This window comes from Mustela nigripes, chromosome 17 (genome assembly GCF_022355385.1).
Source record: "Mustela nigripes isolate SB6536 chromosome 17, MUSNIG.SB6536, whole genome shotgun sequence".
In the NCBI taxonomy this organism is placed as follows: domain Eukaryota; kingdom Metazoa; phylum Chordata; class Mammalia; order Carnivora; family Mustelidae; genus Mustela; species Mustela nigripes.
The window spans coordinates 8,509,478-8,528,787 of NC_081573.1; the positions used below are offsets into that span (position 1 = coordinate 8,509,478).

General features: G+C 58.5%; 1 protein-coding gene across 1 annotated transcript in view; it reads right to left on the minus strand.

Annotated features, from left to right (window-relative positions):
* Nucleotides 1–2,738: 2,738 nt before the first annotated feature.
* The window catches only part of CLPTM1 (CLPTM1 regulator of GABA type A receptor forward trafficking), a 28,762-nt gene continuing 12,190 nt past the window's right edge, over nucleotides 2,739–19,310 (minus strand). Inside the window, exons 3-14 of the mRNA XM_059382174.1 lie at nucleotides 18,211–18,334; nucleotides 16,835–16,993; nucleotides 14,192–14,309; nucleotides 9,913–9,998; nucleotides 8,862–8,982; nucleotides 8,047–8,291; nucleotides 7,269–7,362; nucleotides 5,162–5,352; nucleotides 4,799–4,894; nucleotides 4,370–4,505; nucleotides 3,615–3,782; nucleotides 2,739–3,507 (exon numbers count right to left, since the gene is read on the minus strand). Coding sequence (XP_059238157.1) covers nucleotides 3,194–3,507; nucleotides 3,615–3,782; nucleotides 4,370–4,505; nucleotides 4,799–4,894; nucleotides 5,162–5,352; nucleotides 7,269–7,362; nucleotides 8,047–8,291; nucleotides 8,862–8,982; nucleotides 9,913–9,998; nucleotides 14,192–14,309; nucleotides 16,835–16,993; nucleotides 18,211–18,334 — 1,852 coding nt within the window. The 3' untranslated portion in view covers nucleotides 2,739–3,193. The remainder of the gene's footprint in view (nucleotides 3,508–3,614; nucleotides 3,783–4,369; nucleotides 4,506–4,798; nucleotides 4,895–5,161; nucleotides 5,353–7,268; nucleotides 7,363–8,046; nucleotides 8,292–8,861; nucleotides 8,983–9,912; nucleotides 9,999–14,191; nucleotides 14,310–16,834; nucleotides 16,994–18,210; nucleotides 18,335–19,310) is intronic.

A 19,310-nucleotide genomic window follows, 5' to 3' on the forward strand; every position in this document is an offset into this window, starting at 1 on the left:
TGTGAGGATTAACTGAGATACTAAAAATAGCAGACACTTGCATATAGTTCTTACATGTGCTGAGTACTATTCCAAAAGCCAGGGAAACAGCAAAGAACCCAAGAAACAAAAGCCCCTGCCATCACATGGAACTGAAATTCAAGGTGGGTGAGACGAATGGAAAGAGAGAAGCAAATATATACATAAGTCTGGTGGTGATGACGGCATTACAGAATAAAGCAGGATATATGGATTGGGTCTGGAGGATACTGTTTGGGGGAGGATGTTCAGGGAGGGTCTGAGATGACGCTGAACGGAGTTGAAATGATGAAGGCTCTATGTGGCTATCCAGGGAAGTGTATGAGGCACAGGGGACAGCAAGTGCAAAGGACCTGAGGTGGGAACATGCATGACCCACTCAGGGAACGACAAGGAGACTGAGAAGTAGTGGGCCAGAGGATAGAATGCCGGCCTGTCAGGGGTTGGAGACACTGAATAACATTACATTTGATAAATGAAGCGAACCACAAACAATCCTGAGTTTGGCTCCAATTGCGGCTCCTATAATAGGACCCGGATCCCCCTTGATGCCCCCCTGCCCCTTGCAAACATCGGGCCTCACCACTGTTTACTGGGTGAATAACTGGAGGGAAATCCTCAGCACTCGGGGCTTCTGCTGGGCTTTGAGCCCTGTGAGGGCAGGCCTAGGCTGTCTTGGTCCCTGCTGTGTAAGCAGACACCCCCACTGCCCACCAGCTTGGGGCTCAGGAAAAATTTGTGGAGTGACTGCATGTCCGTTTTTCTGCCAGTGTGTAAATGCAGGCTTCATCAAGGTCCACACTTCTGGATGTGTATGTTTTTGAAAGTCAGGAGTGTACAAACATGTGCTCAGCAAACATTCCCAGAGGATAGAGCAATGACCAAGGCAGCTCTGGCTCTGAACTCACAAGGCTCAGTCCAGCAGAGAATAATCTGACTCCAGGCAGTGATGACCCATAATGGGCAGGGTTGGGGTGTGAGAGCTCAGGGAGCTGGGGGTCCCAGATGAGGTGGTCAGGGAGGGCTTCCTGGAAGAAGAGGCACTGGAACCACAATGTGGAGGACACATAGGATAAGGTAAAGTTATGTGCCCAAGGGTGTCCCAGGTAAGGGGAGAGCAGGGTCTAGAGGCAGAAGGTAAGCGATCATGTCAAGTTAAAACAAGGGAGATGCACCAGGCTGTAGGGGTTAGGCCCATCCCCTCAAGGTCTCGCTCATTAGTTAGGGGTCTGGCCTCTTCTCCCAAGGGTACTGGGAACCACAGTAGATTCTGGACAGAGGCCCAGTAGGGTCAGATTTGTGCTTTAGAAAACCCTCTGGGGTGCCTGGGTGGCTCAGTGGGTTAAAGCCTCTGCCTTCAGCTCAGGTCATGATCCCAGGGTCCTGGGATTGAGCCCCCCATCAGGTTCTCTTCTCAGCAGGAAGCCTGCTTCCTCCTCTCTCTCTCCCTCTGCCTGCCTCTCTGCCTACTTGTGATCTCTGTCAAATAAATAAATAAAATCTTAAAAAAAAAAAAAAAAAGAAAGAAAGGAAAAAAAGAAAACCCTCTGGCTGCTGAGCGAATGGGAGGGGCAGGACTGGGACAGAAGAGGGAACAGCCTGGACCAGGTGGTCTCAGGGGAAGTGAAGAAGTGAGGCTCCTGTGGGAAGAGGGTGCGGGTTATAGCTGAGGGCCTTTGCCAAAGTCTTGGGCATGTGCCTGGAGGGGGAGCCCAGTGAGTCCAGGGGGCCTGAGAACCTCCCTGGTTCCTGGAGTCTCAGGACGGAAGCCCAGCAGGGCACTGGCTGGCAACTATGAAATGAGGCAGAGCAGGAGAGGGAGCAGAGTGGGTCCCTGGCTAGCTGAGGCGAGGAGGAGCCCGTTGTCCTGTGTGTGTACACCTGGGGCTCGGGGCTCTGTGTGTGCTAATGCCTCCCAGGAGCTCCTGGATTCCCCACCGGGTTCTGCAGGGCAGGGTGGCAGCTGGGGCCTGATGTGGTCCTCAGCCCCGGGGCCTCCTCTCCCAACAGTGTTGATGAGGCCACCTCCCAGAACAGTAAATCTGGACACGCGGGGTCCCTGCCCCTTGGAACACAGGGACACCCAGAGATCTATAAAAGTCCCATCTATAAAGTGGGTGAACAGTCCCAGCACCCAGGTAGTTGGGAAGACGCACGCGCCATGCACTGTCTTGGTCAGGTCCTCAGGGCAGGCAGCCCCGAGGATGCTCAGGTTGCCCCAACAGGTCGAGAGCTCTACAGCCAGGCACACCCCTCTGCCTAAGGATTCGCCCTGATACCCCTATTGCACCCTGGCCAGAGAGCTCACAGGCCCAGAGAAGCAAGGTTTATGTGTCCAGTGTGTGGGGCCCACTGAACAAGACATTCTGATGGGAAATGATCAGGACAGCAGGTGTCTACTCGTGAGGCCAGGAGACAATGAGTGGGCACAGGCAGGACACTGAGCCACGGCTGGCCAGACACAGCCTTGTTGTACAAGAAGGCCCCAGTGCATAGCTTCCCATTTGCAAAATAGGGACAGTTACAGAAGCCCCTCAGAAGGCTGCTGGGAGGGGAAAAGGGTAAGAAGGGCCTGGCCCCGAGGGTCCCTGTCTCCCACTTTGCTGTGTCTTGCACCCTGCAGGTCTCCCTCGCAAACCCAAAGAGAGCCACCCCCAGCCCGGGTGAAGCTATCTCCCGGGGGGTGGCAGAGGAAGGCAGGCACAAGTGGGGTTGCTGAGTTTAAGTTAAACACCCATATGAATTTATTAAATCCAGACTGTGTTAAAGGGCGGTGGTCTGGGAGGAGGGGCATGGCCAGGGGACAAGGGACAAGATGACAAATGGCCGTGGGCGTCCCACATAGGGGCCCCAGCCGCTCCCCCGCCGGGCCCCCCCATCTCGGCAGCGCCACGTCGCTTCACCATGATTCCCAATGGTGCTGGGCAGGCAGGGTGAGATGGCTAGAAACACAGAGGAACATACGGACAGACGGCGCCTCCACAGACAACGTTCCCTGGCCTGCCCCGGCCCCTGCAACACACGCTGGGCTCCGGCCCGAGGGGGGCCTCCTGCCGCCCTGGCCCGATCTGTCCAGGGAAAGGGCGACAGGGAGGGGAGGCGAAGGGGGCCGGGGCAGCAGGGGGAGGGGTGATGGTCACCAGGAGCCGGAGCGGAAGAGGAGGACCAGGGGCGGCTAATCCCTTTTCTTGTCCTCTGCTGGCTTTGGAGGGGCTTCCTGGGGCTCGCTGGTAGAGCTGGCCCCTGGGGTGGGCTTGGTGGGCAGGGGCGTAGAGGCCTCCTCCCTGGTGGCAGCAGCGGTTGTGACGGGGGCGGGGGCGGGGGCGGGTGGGGGTGGGAGGGCCCCTGCTGCTGCTGCTGCTGCTGTCGGGGCCTCGGCCACAGGGGCGGCTGCCGTCGGGGCCTCGCCACTCATGCCAAACTCATTCACCCGCGTGGGGTCGACGCGGTAGATCCACCGTTGGTAGAGGTAGATGAAGAAGACCACATCTGGGGGCGGGGCAAGGGGGGCTGTGTGAAGGGAAGGGGCCCGCCCGGCAGCCCCAGAATGAGCCCTGAGGCCAGAGCAGGCACCCCCCTTGCCCCGCAGCCCTCACCGTCCCGCAGGCAGCCTATCCGGTACATGACGGGCATCTTGATGACAAAGGCAAACAGGTCATCGATGAAGGTGTTGAGGGCCTTGTAGGTAAGCATGCGCCAGGGCAGGTGGGCCACAGATTTGAGCTTATAGTTGATGAAGAGCTGCGGGGTCATGGTGATGAAGCCTGCGGTGATGACGGCAGGAGCCCCGTGAGCAGAGGAAGGGGTGCCCTGACCCCCAACCTCTCTGACTGCACATCCGGCCTCTGTCCCTGTGCTGTCCTCTGGCGCTGCCCTGGCCGCCCAGCAGCTCCCGCGCCCAGGCACATCTTACCGCCGCTGCCTCACCAGCCCCCCGGGCATCTTTTGGGCCTCGATGTGCATACCATCTCCCAAGAGAGGTCTCCAAAACCCCCTTAACTTCAGCCCCTCATGGCACTTGCCACGTGCTGCAACATTCCTGTAGGCTCATCTACTCTGAAGGGGCCCTGAGGACAATGACTGAAACGCACTTCGCACGGCCTCATGGAAGTCCTCCCCAGCCCACTAGGCCAGGCACCCCTCCGAGGCTCCTCACTTGCCACCCCTGCCCACCCGGGGTCGTCCCTGTCTGGGGATAAGTCCCTCCTGCATGGGACCAGAGCATGAGGAGGGCAGGGCCAGGCTGACAGGACCCCAGCTGGCCCCCTGTGTCACCCAGTGTGGACCAGGGAACATGTGCTGCTGAGTCTGGCCCATGCAGGAGGGCTGAGAGTGGCGGGGGGCTGCTCACCGAAGGTCAGCAGGAAGCCATAGAGCATGCTGAGCACCCAGGAGTACCAGCCCTTGTGCTCCAAGTACAGGAGGCTGTAGACCGCATAGCAGCCCAGGAGCGGGAAGAGGATCCACGACAGGTACCGGAACGCCATCTGTGGGGCACAGGGCGGGGCTGGCACCCCTGCTTCCCACCCTCACCCACCCACACCTGGTCTGGCAGGCCAGACCAGGGGAATTTCCAGGTGGCCCTGGGAACTCTGGACTTGGACAGGAAGTATACACAGCAGGCCTGGAACCCTGGAGGGTGTGACCCAGGCCATAAAGAATGGACAGGCCCAGCAGTCGGCAGGCAGATGCCTCAGACCCCACCCACTGCCCCTCTCCTGGTCTGGGGTGTGTGGATGCTTGGAGACCCTCCCAGGGGCCCACTGTGGGGGACACTCACATCATCATATACTTTGGTCGAGGACTCGATGTACGTGGACTTGTCTTTGAAGGTTGGGCGGGGAAAGAGTCCTGCCACTTTGTGCTCCCGGTCCAGCTGCAGATAGGGAGGGAGGCTGTGGTCAGCTGCCACCCTGGCTCACACTCCCACGCCAGCTCCAGCCCCTGCCCTTCCTCACTGTTCCCAGTTCCCCTGCCCCACGAGTGACCCAAAAAATCCCCTGGTGCAAAAATCCCCTTGGTCCTGGGAGTGCGACAGGCATTGGGAAACCCCCAGGGGCCAGCTCCAGGGTCTGACTGAGGCAGACAACCCCCATTCCAAGCCCCCAGCGTCCCCCACAACAGCACAGTGGCCCGGCCTTACCCGGACGTCCATGACCTTGGTGATCTTCCAGAGGTCGATGAGGACCCCAATGAAGACGCTGACCTGGACCACGAAGTTGGTCTCGTTGTCCAGGATATAGAGAAGGACCACGAAAGACTGGAAAACGCCGAAGAAGACGGAGCGCACGGACAGGCCCTCCAGAGATTGCCGGCTGTTCCAAAATTGGATATCTGCGCAAGGGTTGGGGTGAAGCCGAGCTGGGGCACCTCTGAGTCCCTCCCGCCAACAGCAGCTCCCTTGGGTCCCGTCCTCCTCAGAACCCCAACATGGCCCTGGGTCTGCCAAGGGGGTGGGGTGCACACCACCACCCCCTTCCATGAAGAGTCTTTGCCTCAAAGGCGCCACCCAGAGCAGTCGACAGGATGGTGGCTGCAAGGACAGGGACAGGGACGGTTGCCCCTGCCATGTCCTGTGCTTGCCACACGCCAGAAGCAGAGGCTGGACAAGGAAGCCCCATTCCTCAGGTTGCGGAGCCTGCCCTGGCAGGATCTGGATGAACCAGGTGCTCACGACCCCAGAACCAGGCTGTCCACCTGGTGCCATGCTCCCTTGGACAGGAGGCTCTGGGACGTGTACTTCCAAGACCAGCTCCTCCAGCCCACCATTCTGAAATCCAGAAGGACCTCAGACACTCCTGGGGTGCAGATAAGGTCCTGACGTCTGGTCCCCAACCAGAACTCCTTCCCGTGCCCCTGGTGGAACCCCACCCACAGGGTCAGGCAATCCCTCTCTGAGCCCTGGCGTCCTGTGGGCCAAAGCAGGTACCAGCGCTGTCCAACTCCCGCGGCCACGGTGGCCGGCCTACCACAATGCCTGCCTTATGGAAGTGGAGCCAGGCCCAGGGTCACACAGGGCTGGCTCTGCGACGTGTGCAAGGCCGCCCAGCCACTCTGATTCCAGAGCTCTGACACACTCAGCAGGCTTGCCCCACCCCCCATCAGACCATCAAGCCCTGAGGAGACCTCAGGGGGACACTCCTAGAGCCCCCACCCAAGTCCTGACTGGGAAGAATGGATCTGGAGATGGAGTTCTGTTGGAGGCTGGTAGATAGGAGTCCTGCCTCAGACCAGGGAGGCAACAAGCACAGGGTGTAAAGGCGCAAGCGGCCCAGGCCCCCACTGGGTGACCTCGGGCAAGGGACCGTACCCTCTGCGCCCTTGTCTCTCAGGAGGAAGTGGGACCGCAGGCGACCTGGCTGGAAGTCAGCAGGCGTGGCCAGGCCCAGCTCACAACTCCCTCCCTCCCAGTGGGCAGCACCGCCTACTGTCCAGGTTGGATGTTAACAACTTCTGGAAGGCAATGCTCGATCGCAGCAGCATTGTCTTAATAATGCCAACACCCATGCGGGCTGCTGCTCGCACAAACTGTAGGGCAACAGGCCTCCCGGAGACCCGTGCCTCTCGAGGGAAGGACGCAGTGGCCCACACAGGCTTAGAGGGGGAAAGTGGGTGTCAGAGCCCCCTCCTGGGTCCCAGGAGGTCCTCACTTGGGAGGTGTGAGACTGTGGGCAAGTTACCCAGCCTCTCTGAGTCTCCACTTCCTCACCTGCAAGCACAGAAGCAATGACATGCATCCTCGTGGGGCCATGGGGACACCAAAAGCTGACCCACAAGGGCGCTAAGAAAAATGCCTGGCACTTGGCCAGGCCCCCCTCAAATGCTGGCCATCAGCACTGCTGGCCTCTGCAACCTAGGGGCCTTTTGGGGGCAGGGCTGTCACCACCCCACTCAGGTGGGCCCCATGCACTCAACCTTGAGGGGCCTCCCCCAAAGAAAAGCCTGCTGTGCAGGGCAGCAGGAGCAGCTCGGGGGCTTCCCTTGTTGATCGCAGCCTTGGAGTTCCCCGGCCCTGCTTCCTGGTGGCGCTATCCCGGCCTCTGCCAGAGCAGCAGGCCAGCTCCTTCCCTGGCACCACACCCGCAGGATGGGAATTTCTGGGCTGGGAGTTTCAAGGCCATTACCTTCCCCAGCTTCTCAGGCCTCTGGAGAGTGGGGCTGAGAGACCCCACATAGAGGGCAAGCCCCACCCCCACCCTCCTATCCCCAGCCCCCCATGGCCTCCCATTGGCCCCAGGATCCCACCCTACCGTTCTTGAAGGCCAGGAACTCAAAGACACTGTGCACGATGGACACAATGATGGTGAGCGCCAACAGGTAGGGGTTGGTCTCTAGGAGCGCGACCTGGAGGTAGGGGTGGGGGGCGAGGCCTGTGAGCACGGCTGTGCCCTTGCCCAGCGCTGACCACTGTGGCACCTTCATTAGCCAGCCCCGTTCTCCTTCCCATAGATCCCAGAGGCCCTGAGGCCTGGGGCACGGAGGGCCAGGCGAGTGCTGTGCAGACAGGCGGGGGGTGAGTGGGGAGGTGGAGAGACAGTGACAGGGCGAGAGGCAGGGCGACTGAGACAGATGAAGAGACAGCTAGGGTGAGGACTGGAAACTCAGCCCCGAAAACAAGCTCAGGGAGGCACAGACGAGTCTCCAGATCACAGTCACAGGCCAATAGAAAGGTGGGAACAGATGATATTCAAGGCAGCAAGAGAGAGCCAAGACTCGGGAGTCAGAGCCCAGGGTCAAGGAGACAGGCTGGGGTGGAGACACGCTGGGGTGGGACAGGGATGCAGCTCTAAACCTGAAGACCTGGCTGAGCCAATAGAAAAGCCATGATAAGGATGACAAGGAGGTCCCCAGAAAGCCTCAGAGACAGGACCGCCAGAGCCAGCCGGGGCCTACTGTGGGGAGGGGGCCCGGGAGGTTGTGAAACTGGGCAGGGAGGTTGGGCTGGAGGTCCCCAGGCTACTGGCGGGCCACTTCCCCTTCCCCTCGTGCAGCCCAGAAAGGGGCTGGAAAGCCCCCGTCCGGCCTCACCTTCACCGAGTCCTGCTCCTCATCTGACTGCTCATACAGCTCGTCCCCCAGGAAGTTCCAGGGCGACTTGGTGCTCTGGGCAGCGTAGAGCTGCCAGCGCCAGAGCGAGAGTGGGCAGAAGGAGACACGGAGCGGCAGGCTGGCCAGGCTCTCGTTGATGGGATAGTAGTCCTTCTGCAAGTTCCAGTAGTCGTTGAAGTAGATGATGGGGTAGTAGTCCCCACTCACGGCGTCGAACTTCACATCTGCGGGCACGTGGGGCAGGGGCACCGCTCAGCAGGGCCGGAGGCCGCTGGCACCCAACTGGGTGGAGACATCCCTTGGGCCTCCAAGGCCAAAGGTGGCAGATTCAGATGTCCCTGGGGACCTCTGACAGAGACCAGAGAACAGGGGACGCCTCTCAGCTACACCATAGGGAGCTGAAGAGCTGCTTGACCTCCATGGAGGGGACAGGGTAGAGAGGGCCAGACAGGCCACACCTGAAGGGGCTGTCTGTGGCTCGGCTCCAACCCACAGCTGCCCTGCAATGGCCACATATCAGGGTTTTTTAAGAGAAGTTAGGAATCCAGGTTTCTCAGAGACGCCGTCCTGACTTCCAAAGTCAGCCACAGCTCATGGGCCAGGTGAGACTGGCCAGAGGATGGGTTTGGGCACCCGGGAGTCAGTGTGGAGGTCACCAGGAAGGACAGGACGGGGAGGAGAAACAGAGGAGTGCCAGGGGGGCAGGAGGGGAACAGGCAGGGAGCCTGGGAGTGGTAGAGACCCAGGCAGATTGCACAGGGAGTCAGGGCTGGGGCCCGGAGGGTGGGGCTCACACTGGTCCAGAGGCGGTGGCACACTGCCCTTCACCCACGGCGTGTGGTCGTCCACGATGTTGATGGTGATGTTGGGATGCCAGTGGGAGATCACCTCCACGGGCCCGTAGTCCTCAGCCCTCTGAGGGAAGATGGGGTGAGGCAGGGTTGGGGGAGGGAGGCCTCCGAGGCACCTTCCCGCTTCTCCCTATGGGCTCCCGTGACATTACAACAGCAGAAGGGCAACCCCCACAGTGACGGTTGCCCCACAGTGACAGCCGGCCAAGGGCTTACCCCAGATGATCCCCAGGCCGGCCTCCACAGCATCTCCCCACGCCCTCCCCCCAGCCACCTAACAGAGCAGGACACTGAGGCCCAAGGATGTGGACGGGGTCACATGCCAGGCTGCGAAGCCTGGCCTCATGACAGCACAGATGTGGGACCCACCCGCCTGTGCTTGGGGGCCACGCCTCCCATCCTGTCCCTCCCCTCGCCGAGGAGGAAGGAAGGCTCTCAGTGCCAGCACAGGCTCACAGCCCAGCGCCCCCCGCCTGCCACGTAGGATTCCTGGAGCCAGAGAGCCTGAGCAGCCCTGTCGGACCCTGGGGCCCTGAGCAGCCCTGTCGGACCTCACAGCCCGCCGCCCCCCCCCCCCCCGCCTGCCACATAGGATTCCAGGAGCCGGAGAGCCTGAGCAGCCCTGTCGGACCTGGGGCCCACTATCAGCTGCCGGCTCTGGGGCCCACCGCATCCTGGATGTGACACTTGGGCCAAGTCTCCTTGTCTGAAGATGAAAACAGTGACAGGACCTTCTCGCCCGGGGCTGTTGGGAAGCACCTAAGCACCTGCTGTATGGCTGCTGGCTGCCACGCCCTCGCCCGGAACCGCCCTGTGCTGAGAGTTGGCCTGGATTCCCACCCAGCTTCCAGAGAGAGTGCGCCCCTGCCGGTGACCCAGCCTCCACAGCTGCTCTGCTCCGTGGCAGCGCCCAAGGGGGACCCTGGGGGCTGGCTGCGGGGCTGTGAAGGGCCCAGAGGCTTGCCCAAGGCCCCGCAGCCCCGCTCACATTCACCTTGATCATTTCTGGGTCGGCTTCCGTCTCTCCCGTCAACAGGTTCTTGGTTTTCTGGAATCGCCGGCGCTTGTATTTGTTGATCACTGTGGGAGAGAGGTGGAGGCAAGAGGGCAGGCAGGAGAGCTGGCACCAGCCACTCACTCATCTCCTGGCTGCACTCTTGCACCCCAAAACAAGGGGACAGCAACAGGAGCCGGAGAGCCTGAGCAGCCCTGTTGGACCTCATCCCAACCGTTTCACCATCTTGGCAGGGACACCAACACCTACCCAACAGCCCCAGGCAAAAACCTGGCATCTCCTCTCTCCAGAATCTGCTCCAAACACTCCATCGGCCATTCAGGGGAGAGCCCGCAGCATGCGACTCACCTCCAACCACTCCTCCAACCAACTGGGCCCCACCGCGGGCCGGCCATGGCGTCCCTCTCCCAACAGCCACAGTCCTCACCAGACTCCTAGTGGCCACTCTTGTCCCCACGACCTGCTCTCCATACAAACAACCATTCTCTTAAACAAAGTGTCTGCTCATGTCCCAGAAGGCTCCCACTCCCCAAGAAGGGCATCTGCGATGCTCACCACGGCCCCACGGACTGCTATCCTTCTTCGCCCACCTCCTTCCTCAAATCTGCCAGCCCTGGGCCTTTGCATCCACCTGGCATGCATCCACCATGGCCAGAACCTTCCCAGTGGGCTCCCTCAAAGCCCTCCGGTCCCTGATGAACTGCTCCTCTTCTGCAGGCTTCCCTGCCCGCCCCACTCACCATTTCCATCTCCCTCACCACTTTTATTTTTAAAGATTTTATTTATTTATTTGACAGACAGAGTTCACAGGCAGGCAGAGAGGCAGGCAGAGAGAGAGGAGGAAGCAGGCTCCTGCTGAGCAGAGAGCCCAATTTAGGGCTCCATCCCAGGACCCTGAGATCACGACCTTAGCAGAGGCTTAACCCACTGAGCTGCCCAGTGCCCCTGCCCTCTCCACTTTTTATCCCAGATGCAAGTTCACCTACCATCAGCTGGCTTGTCTGCTCTCTGCCTGCTCCAGTCTGTGAACCCCACAACTGACAAGTAGAACCCATGAATAACAGAACTGGGGACAGCTCTGGACAAGGCCCGAGCCACCAATGTGAGAAATGCCACACAGTGACTCCTGAGCCAGTAGTGTGCCGCACTTCCTCTTGCAGGGGCCAGGTGGACTACAGGCTCCCCGCCACCCTGCCAACCAACACCTGCCAGGAAAAGGAGGCCAGTACTTGCTTATGTCCCATCTCCCCTCCACCACCCTAGCCTGGTACTTTTCAGCTCTTCCTTACACTAAGATGAACCAAGGCCTCTGAGGCTGGGAGAGGTGGGGAAATGGGAAAGGGAGCTGGCCAGGAGCAGGGGCTCCAGGGTAACATCCTGGCTCTGTCTCCCTGAGGGACGCTGGTGAGTAGGCCACTTCCCTGAGCTTTAGTCCTTCCTCTGGGGAGGGGGGTTCAAAGCATGGCCCCCTCTTGGCAGGACCACTGTGAAGAGCTAGGCCAGGCAGCTGTCCCAGCGTCCCCGTCACATTTCCGCAAATCACAGGGACCAGATCCCTCCACCAACCCCCAACTCCGAACCAGGACTCGGGGCTTTTGGAGTCTATGGATGAGCTCAAGTTCAAAAATGCTTCCGGAAATTGGGCTTCAGTTTCAGCCCAGGGCGTGCTGCTCTTTCTTGTTCACATGAATGCTACCCCCCATACTTCTACCATGTTTGTTCATGCGAGACCTTGCCCCCACCTCCGGGGAGCACAGGAAACACCAGAGGGTGGGCATCCTGGAGGAAACCTTGCAGGAGGACGCGCTCTGCTGCTGTTCCACACCTGGGAGAGGCTGTCTGGGGAAGGGAGGAGCTGTACGCAGCCCAGCCCCAGGAACAGAGAGGCTTTGGCTCAAGTGGAGAACATTCTACAACTGGGGAGCATTCACACTGGATTGCAACATGAGGTGGACCTGGTTTCTGTCAGGGGGAAGAATCACCTTTTTCTCAGTTACAGCTTCTAGAACTGTACCAGCCAGTAAAGTCGTGGCCCCATGAGGCTACGGACACTGACCATGTGGCTAGTCCGAACCAAGATCTGCTGTGAGGGCAAACATACAGTGGACTTCGAAACTTAATGCAAAGAAGAATGTAAGGTATCTTGCTAATTTTTTACACTGATTATGTGTTGAAATGACAACATGTTGACTTCAATGGCCACTAACTAGAGTGCATAATGGATGTGCGGGGCTGGCGTTGTATCTATGGGACCATGCTGCTCGAGGCACTGACTACGGGCCCTTTGGGGAGAAACGGGGCTTCTCTAATCCCATATTCTCGTTCTTCCCTCTGGACTCGGCGTGTGGCCAGCTAGAAGTCTCTTCACGTCCTGCTCCAAGAGGTCCCAGCTGAGAAACGGGAGGAGGAGGCCTGGAGGATCCTAGTGGGCTTTTCGGATCCGGGGGCTGCAGATCCTCCTTTGCAGACCACGTCAACATGTGTCACACTGACCATAGCTGTGACCTCAACCATACCTTGCTACAGACCATGCTCACCAAAGGCCGAACCACAGAAGAGAACAGTGGCGTCGATCGGGGGCACATGGGATGCCAGTGAGCAGCCGCTCCCCTGGGTCACGGCCAAGGCAACCTCTGAGGCGTCAGGCACATTTAAGCAGGATCCCTGCTCCATGCCACTCAGAGGACCGTGGCTGTGGAGACTACCCGTGCAAACCACACTTGGCTGTGCTCGCCTCTGCCTACAGACCCCGCCAATGGATGCCAGCTGGGCAGATCATCCCAGAGATCACAGCCCACAGACACGCTCATAGAATAGGGCTCGACACCCACAGGGGACTTTTCCAGACCAGCCGTGGAGGCTGATACAGGTTCACCAACTGTTTTTTTTGTCTACTACAGAGGACAACGAAAAAATTATCATCATTTGGGATATTTTTATACCCCCGAAATTAGGGAAGGCCTAACCCATCCAAGCAGAGGCCCCGCACAGAAACAGCCAGAGGGATGGCAGCTAAATCCCCAGGCACAAGGAGACAAAAGCGAGGCGGGCATACGGGATTCATGGTGGGGCAACGGGAACTTTCTGAGGGAGCCGCTGACTGAGTCTCTCGATCTGCTGAAACGCAAGCATGGAGAGAGATCCCCAGGGCTGCCAGTCAGGAGACAGTGGACTCAAGGACAAAGAGGGAGGAAAAGCATACAACCACGACTGATCCAAACAAGAAGTTGGACTGGAAGGGGAAAAGGACTCCAAAGCCAATAAGCCACGTGCTCCAAAGCACCTAAACACTGAATATTTAGCTCCTCAAAATCGCCTTCCTGGGTTGGGGTTCTCTCTTCCAAAGGGGAAAGTCCAGAGAAAATACATCAAACTGAAAAACCAAGCAACTGCAGTACGGGCTGGTCTGGGGGAGCTCCGGAGGTTACGCAAGAGAGAAATAGTGAGGGAGCTTGAGGGCGATGGCTGTGGGGGGTGGGGCAGCAGAGGGAGGCAAGGGGTGCACAGGAGACTGAGGACTTGCACAGTCTTATTGAATTACTTGAATTTTGAACCATGGCTGTTCAAGAACAGATGAAATGAATGCGACGCTCTGGGCAGAGAAAACCCCCGGTCGCTGCTGAGCCACGTTAGAGGTCACAAACGGTTCGCCCTGACCCAAGGCTTCCTGGGGTCGCTCAGTCTCTGGGGTTTGTGCTCGCCGTCAGGATGGTCGGGTAGCCAGCCGGAGAGAAAAGGGCGGACCTCGTCTGGCTGTACAGTCCTCACAGTGCCCTCACAAGGGACACACCGAACGGGCCACCCGGGAGCCAGGCTCTGCTGCACAAGGCCCCCCGAGGGCGGCGCATTTGCGAAGCTCCTGTTCGCACCGTCCGGGGTGACACAGACGCATTTACAGACCTCACACGGGATCCAGCAGGGCCGAGGCCCTCCTGTCTGCCCTGCGCACTCCTTCTGTTGTTCCGTCACAGACCATCCTTGAGTGTCTGCTCTGACCAGGCCCGGCAGCGAGCACGAGCCGGACCCACTCTTCTAGGAACACTGTCCCCTGCCCTTCAACAGTCCCTTTCTCTGCCTGCTCTTTGCCTCCTCTCCCGTCCACGCACAGGTGTCCATAGAGGCACAGAAGGTAGATGGGGCTTGAGCCCAGCCCACCGACCCCAGCCTCCCTGGGCCAGGGCCTCCCACCTGCCCTGGTGGGCCTGGCACGGGGCGGGGGTGAGGGGTGGGGTCCCTGCCGCACAGCAAGGGTGCTTACTCCGTGACATGTGGACCGTGGCGAGCCGGCGGTAGAGGGCCTTCTGCCGGGGGTCTGGGTGGAAGCCACTCTTGGTGAAGTAGACGTGGATGTAGATGGAGCCATTCTGCTGCACGCTCTGCAAGGCGGGCCAATGGGAAGAAAAGACACGCTGAAGCCCCTCCCGGCACTAGGCCCCGCAGTCTCACCACCCTGGGCTCCCCGAGACTGAGCGCGTGGGTGGGCCGTGGAGCTGAGCAACCAAGAGCAAACTGCTCACGTCAGACCTGCCCAGACAGTCCCAGCAGGAGCACACGCTGGCTGTGGGAACCCCAGGCTCCATCTCGCCCAGCTGGGCCTCCACACCTGCCTGTGCCCTGCAGGTAAGCAGCACCGGGAAGACTATCTGAGAGCACCCAGGAGGTCGATAAATGCCAGTCATCACCGCACTTGACAGTAAAATGAAGGCCAGGGCCCCGCTCCAAGCACTTCAGGTGGTCTCCCCCAAACCCAGCGCACTCACGTGTGTGTAACCGACACACATAAGCCTGACACTTTGTGTGGTGTGACGACCCCTGTTTTCCAGACGAGGCCACAGGCCTCACACAGGGATTGTGTAACATGGTGAATGAGTGGATATGAACCCAGTCTGTGGGGCTCCTGTGCGGCTCTGCCTCTCCCCATCTGTGTCGCCCGCTCTGCCTGTGCCTGTCACCTACTATCTCCCCGGGACCAGGACTAGTCTCACCCCCACCTGTTACAGATGAGGAAAGCCAAGAGGGTGGCCATTTGCCAGAGACCCCAAGGGGACAGCCAAGGCCAATCAGAGGCCTCCGTTGGAGCTCCATTCAGAACTTGGATTTACTTGTCCCCCTCACTTCCCTGCCTTTTAAGCCCACCTCTGTGCTCATCATAGTTTGTATAGTTTACTGTTTTAACACCTTGGGACAGTGTGTGTGGAGGGGTGATGGGGTTGGGGGAGGGAGGAGGGGTTCTTAGTTGGCTGGGGAGACTTGCCCCTTCCAGGGTTCCGAATTCCCAAAAACAACTCACCTGCCTTTGAACACATCTTTCGAATGCAAACCAGCCAATCCCAAGCCCACACTCCACCTACTCCCTTGATCTAAAAACTCTTATACAGGGGCGCCTGGGTGGCTCAGTGGGTTAAGCCGCTGCCTTTGGCTCAGGTCATGATCTCAGGGTCCCGGGATCCAGTCCCACATCGGGCTCTCTGCTCAGCAGGGAGCCTGCTTCCCTCTCTCTCTCTCTGCCTGCCTCTCCGTCTACTTGTGATTTCTCTCTGTCAAATAAATAAATAAAATCTTTTAATAAATAAATAAATAAATAAATAATAAAAACTCTTATACACTAAGCTTCCCTAAATCACCCAGGACAGGGTACATGCAGCTGGAGACCACCCCTCTAGCTGACAGCCCACTGACATCTGACATCTGAAGGAGCCAGTTCTAAGCTGTTTCCCCTGCCTGCCTTGATTTTCCCACAGAAACCCCAGGAAAGGCTCTGGCCAGGCTCCACCCCCCACCCTCCCGCCCTTTCACTTCTGACCAAACCTGGTGCTTCCCCTCTGGCTCCTCATGGGAAATGCAAATAGTGAATTAGAATCAGCCACAACTGAGCCACCTCCCGCCCCAAAGCCGGGAAGGGGGGATAGACTGGCATGCTTAGGAATGGCTTCTACCATCCAACTTGCTGCCCTTCCTGGGACTGCATCTCAGGGAGGGCTCTAGAGGCTGGCCGGAAGTCTCGGTGGAACCGCTCTGGGCAGAGTTATCCCACCTGCCTCAGAAAGACGGGAGCCCAGACCCTGCTTCTAGGCACCCAGATGGAGCAAACATGCCCCCTGCCCCAGGGGCCGAGGAGAAGACCTGCTGGGGAGAAGTGAATGAAAGGGTAGCCCCAAAGAGATATCAACACCCACTGATTCATCACATTCACTGACTGATGTATTTGCTGATGTACTGGTCCTATGCTGAGCAGAGCTGGGGACGCAACGGTGACCAAACCAGCTCTGGGAGTGACAACCCAGAGGGCAAAGGCCTAGATGCAGAAGCCCAGAGAGGACCCACTGCCTGAGCTTGACTGTCAAGAAAGGCTTCCTATAGGAGGCAGGATTTGAGCCTGGGGATGCCAGAGTCCAGAGCACCTGAGTTCAAATCTCTCTCTCATAAGATCTCTTACCTTTTATGTCACCCAAGCTCTCTGTACTTCAGTTTCCTTATCAGTCAGTCACAGAGGATAGGGGCCACTTCCTAAGGCAGCAGGGAGGTTCCCACCGGTCAGCCTAGCTTGATGCCCTACACAGTAAATGCTCCATCGGTATTAACTACTACTTTCAAACAGGGCTGCCTGGTCCACCCCCAAGGTCAGTTCCTAATCCTTTCCTGGTTTAAAGCACAGGTTTACATGCCCTTGGAGGTAGCTGGGAGGATCCGAGGCCAATTACAACCCTATTTATATTTTTCAGATGGGGAGGCCAAGGCCCAGAGACCTCCGGGGCCTCCCTGTGGTCACAAAGCATGGGAACGGCAGCAGCTCCAGACTCAGAGCCCAAACTCAAGCTGCAGGACCAGAAGCCGGTTCAAGAAGAGGTCCTCCAGCAGGAACAGCACAGCCCTGGAACCCAAGCCCGGGAGCCGCCTGCACCTGTGGGATGTCAAGCTCGGCGAAGTGCTCGTAGCAGCCGTCAGAGTTCTCGCCGCTAGTCCAGTCGCCGTACACGAGGTCATGCTGCTCCCAGAAGAGCGCTGACGTGGCGTTAAAGTCTGTAAAGTGCTCGTGCTCGGAGATGTACACGTGCAGGTTCTGCGGGAAGGGGAACCGGGCAGGGAGGGAGCTCAGGGCTGCTGCTGAGGGCCTCGGACGGTGGCCGAAGAGCGAGCAGACCAAGAGCCGGAGCAGCAGTCAGCACACTAAGATGACCGATTGTGCGCGGGGAATGGAGAGGGGGCCAGGGAAGAACAGCAGCCCCGGGCGGAGAACCCGGTGTCTCTTTCCTCCACCCCCCACCACGGCTGTCCTGGTCTGAGTCTGTGGCATTCGTGAGCAAAATAACACTGGAAGGATGACTGGCCTGCTAGCTAGAAATCGGGCTCGGCACCGAATGGCCTTGGTCGGTAGGGCATGCAAACTGAATTCGAGCCCCATTGTTTTTACTTTAAAAACAACAAAACAAAGGTAGAATTTGGGGTCAGAAGGGATCAAATCTCCTTGAAAGGTCTTCTTCCTTCTCTTACAGCCTGCTTGGTCGGAGCTCTGCAGGCTCACAGAGAACGCCCAGCAGAGAGCTGTGAGGGGGTTAATGGACTCCGGAAAAGCCGGGAGAATGGAGAGCCAGCCCTCAGCACCCTCCCTTCTCAGATGCCGTGGCCGTCTCCGAACAGAGCCCCGAAGGCCCATGGACAGCCTCTCTGAGCAGTGGTCACCCTCCCCAACTGGCATGCTGTGCAGTCGGGGTTCCCAGAGCTGCAGAGAAGCGAGAGGCAGGAGAAATCTCAATTACTGGGGTCTGGGCACTCACTGCAGGGGCTCTTGAACCCCAAGCCCCGGCCCCTTGGGACCCGGCAGGACAGCATGCGCCTCCCTCTTCTCGCTCTCAGGGGCTGCTCTGCCTGGCTCCCCACTCTCTCTCTCCCCCACTCCTTCCCTTCCCGTCCCTGCACACCCGCACACCCCCCTGGGCAACTTGTTTTCTTCTTCTCCCTGTGCAACTTTTAAGACCTGAACGTACTTTGGAAATAAAATACATAAGGATGCCGTTAGACAGTTTTTCAACAACTGAGTGAACCCTTCTCTGTCCCTCTTCCCCACAAACCTAAAGAAAGAATTTACTTTCTCCTCAGGGTGCTGCTAGAACGACACCGGTCTCAGGGGCTAAGGACGGATCCAGATCTCCTCAAGCCCAGACCTGTGCCCAGCTGACAGCGACCAAGGACGGGTCCGTCCCAACGGCCCACGTCACCCCCCTAACACCCTCCCCTACACAGTTGTCTCCCGAGTCTGGCCTCCCAGCCAGCGGTTACCATTAAAGTGTCTTTGGGGAACAGGTTGCGGCTGGCGACGCGTGGGGCTCCTCCAGGGCCCGACTGGTCCTGAGGGGCCGGCCCTCGGCGGAACCAGCTGCTGATGACCCAGATGATGAAGATCCTGTGGAGGTGAGCAGAGCAAACCGTGAGGCCCGTGCCTTTTCTTTCCAGCGTGGGCCCACCCGACCTCCTTCTTACACAGCACACACTGGGGGCCTAACCCGGGGCTGGCGACCAAGGAGGGAGGGCCCCTAAGAAGGCAGTCACCAGGCAGGTGAGAAGACAAGATGCCCCCAGACGCCATGCCTGGGGTACCGTCCCCGATTCCATGCAGACCCCCGCCCCGTGAGTCCCCCAGAAGTCCCCGGTGGTCCCAGGGCTGCAAGACTCAGACCTTACAACCTCGGACCTAGGAAACCGAGTATGCCAAGCCCCGGGAATCCCAAAGCCAGAGAATGCTAAGAATCTGGAATTTCAGCATTTTAGAGGCGCAGTACCTTTGAGAGCAACATTTTAGGACTTAAAATCAACTGAACGCTTGAGAAGGGGGCTAGGAAGTAAAATTAGTCCCAATCTGTGGTTAATATTGGCCTAGGCTATTCAGACCAACACTCCTGTTGAAAACAATCAACTGGACGGGGCGCCTGGGGGGCTCAGTCCGTTAACAGTCTATCTTTGGCTCAGGTCATGATCCCGGGGTCCTGGAATTGAGCCCCACATCGGGCTTCCTGCTCAGTGGGAAGCCTGCTTTTCTCTCTCCCTCTACCTGTTGCTCTGACTACTTACGTGCACCTGCACGCTCTCTCAATAAATAAATCTAAAAAAAAAAAAAAGGGAAACCACCAAGTGGAAAAACTTAGTAAAAATGAATATACTAAGAACATATCAACATTTATATATCCTGCTATAATAAGATTATATTCTGCTCACATATGTTCTCATGTACGTTCTTTATCAAGTTTACACATGAGTAGGGGTGCCTGAGTGGCTCAGTGGGTTAAAGCCTCTGCCTTTGGCTCAGGTCATGATCCCAGGGTCCTGGGATTGAGCCCCACATCGGGCTCTCTGCGCGGCGGGGAGCCTGCTTCCTCCTCTCT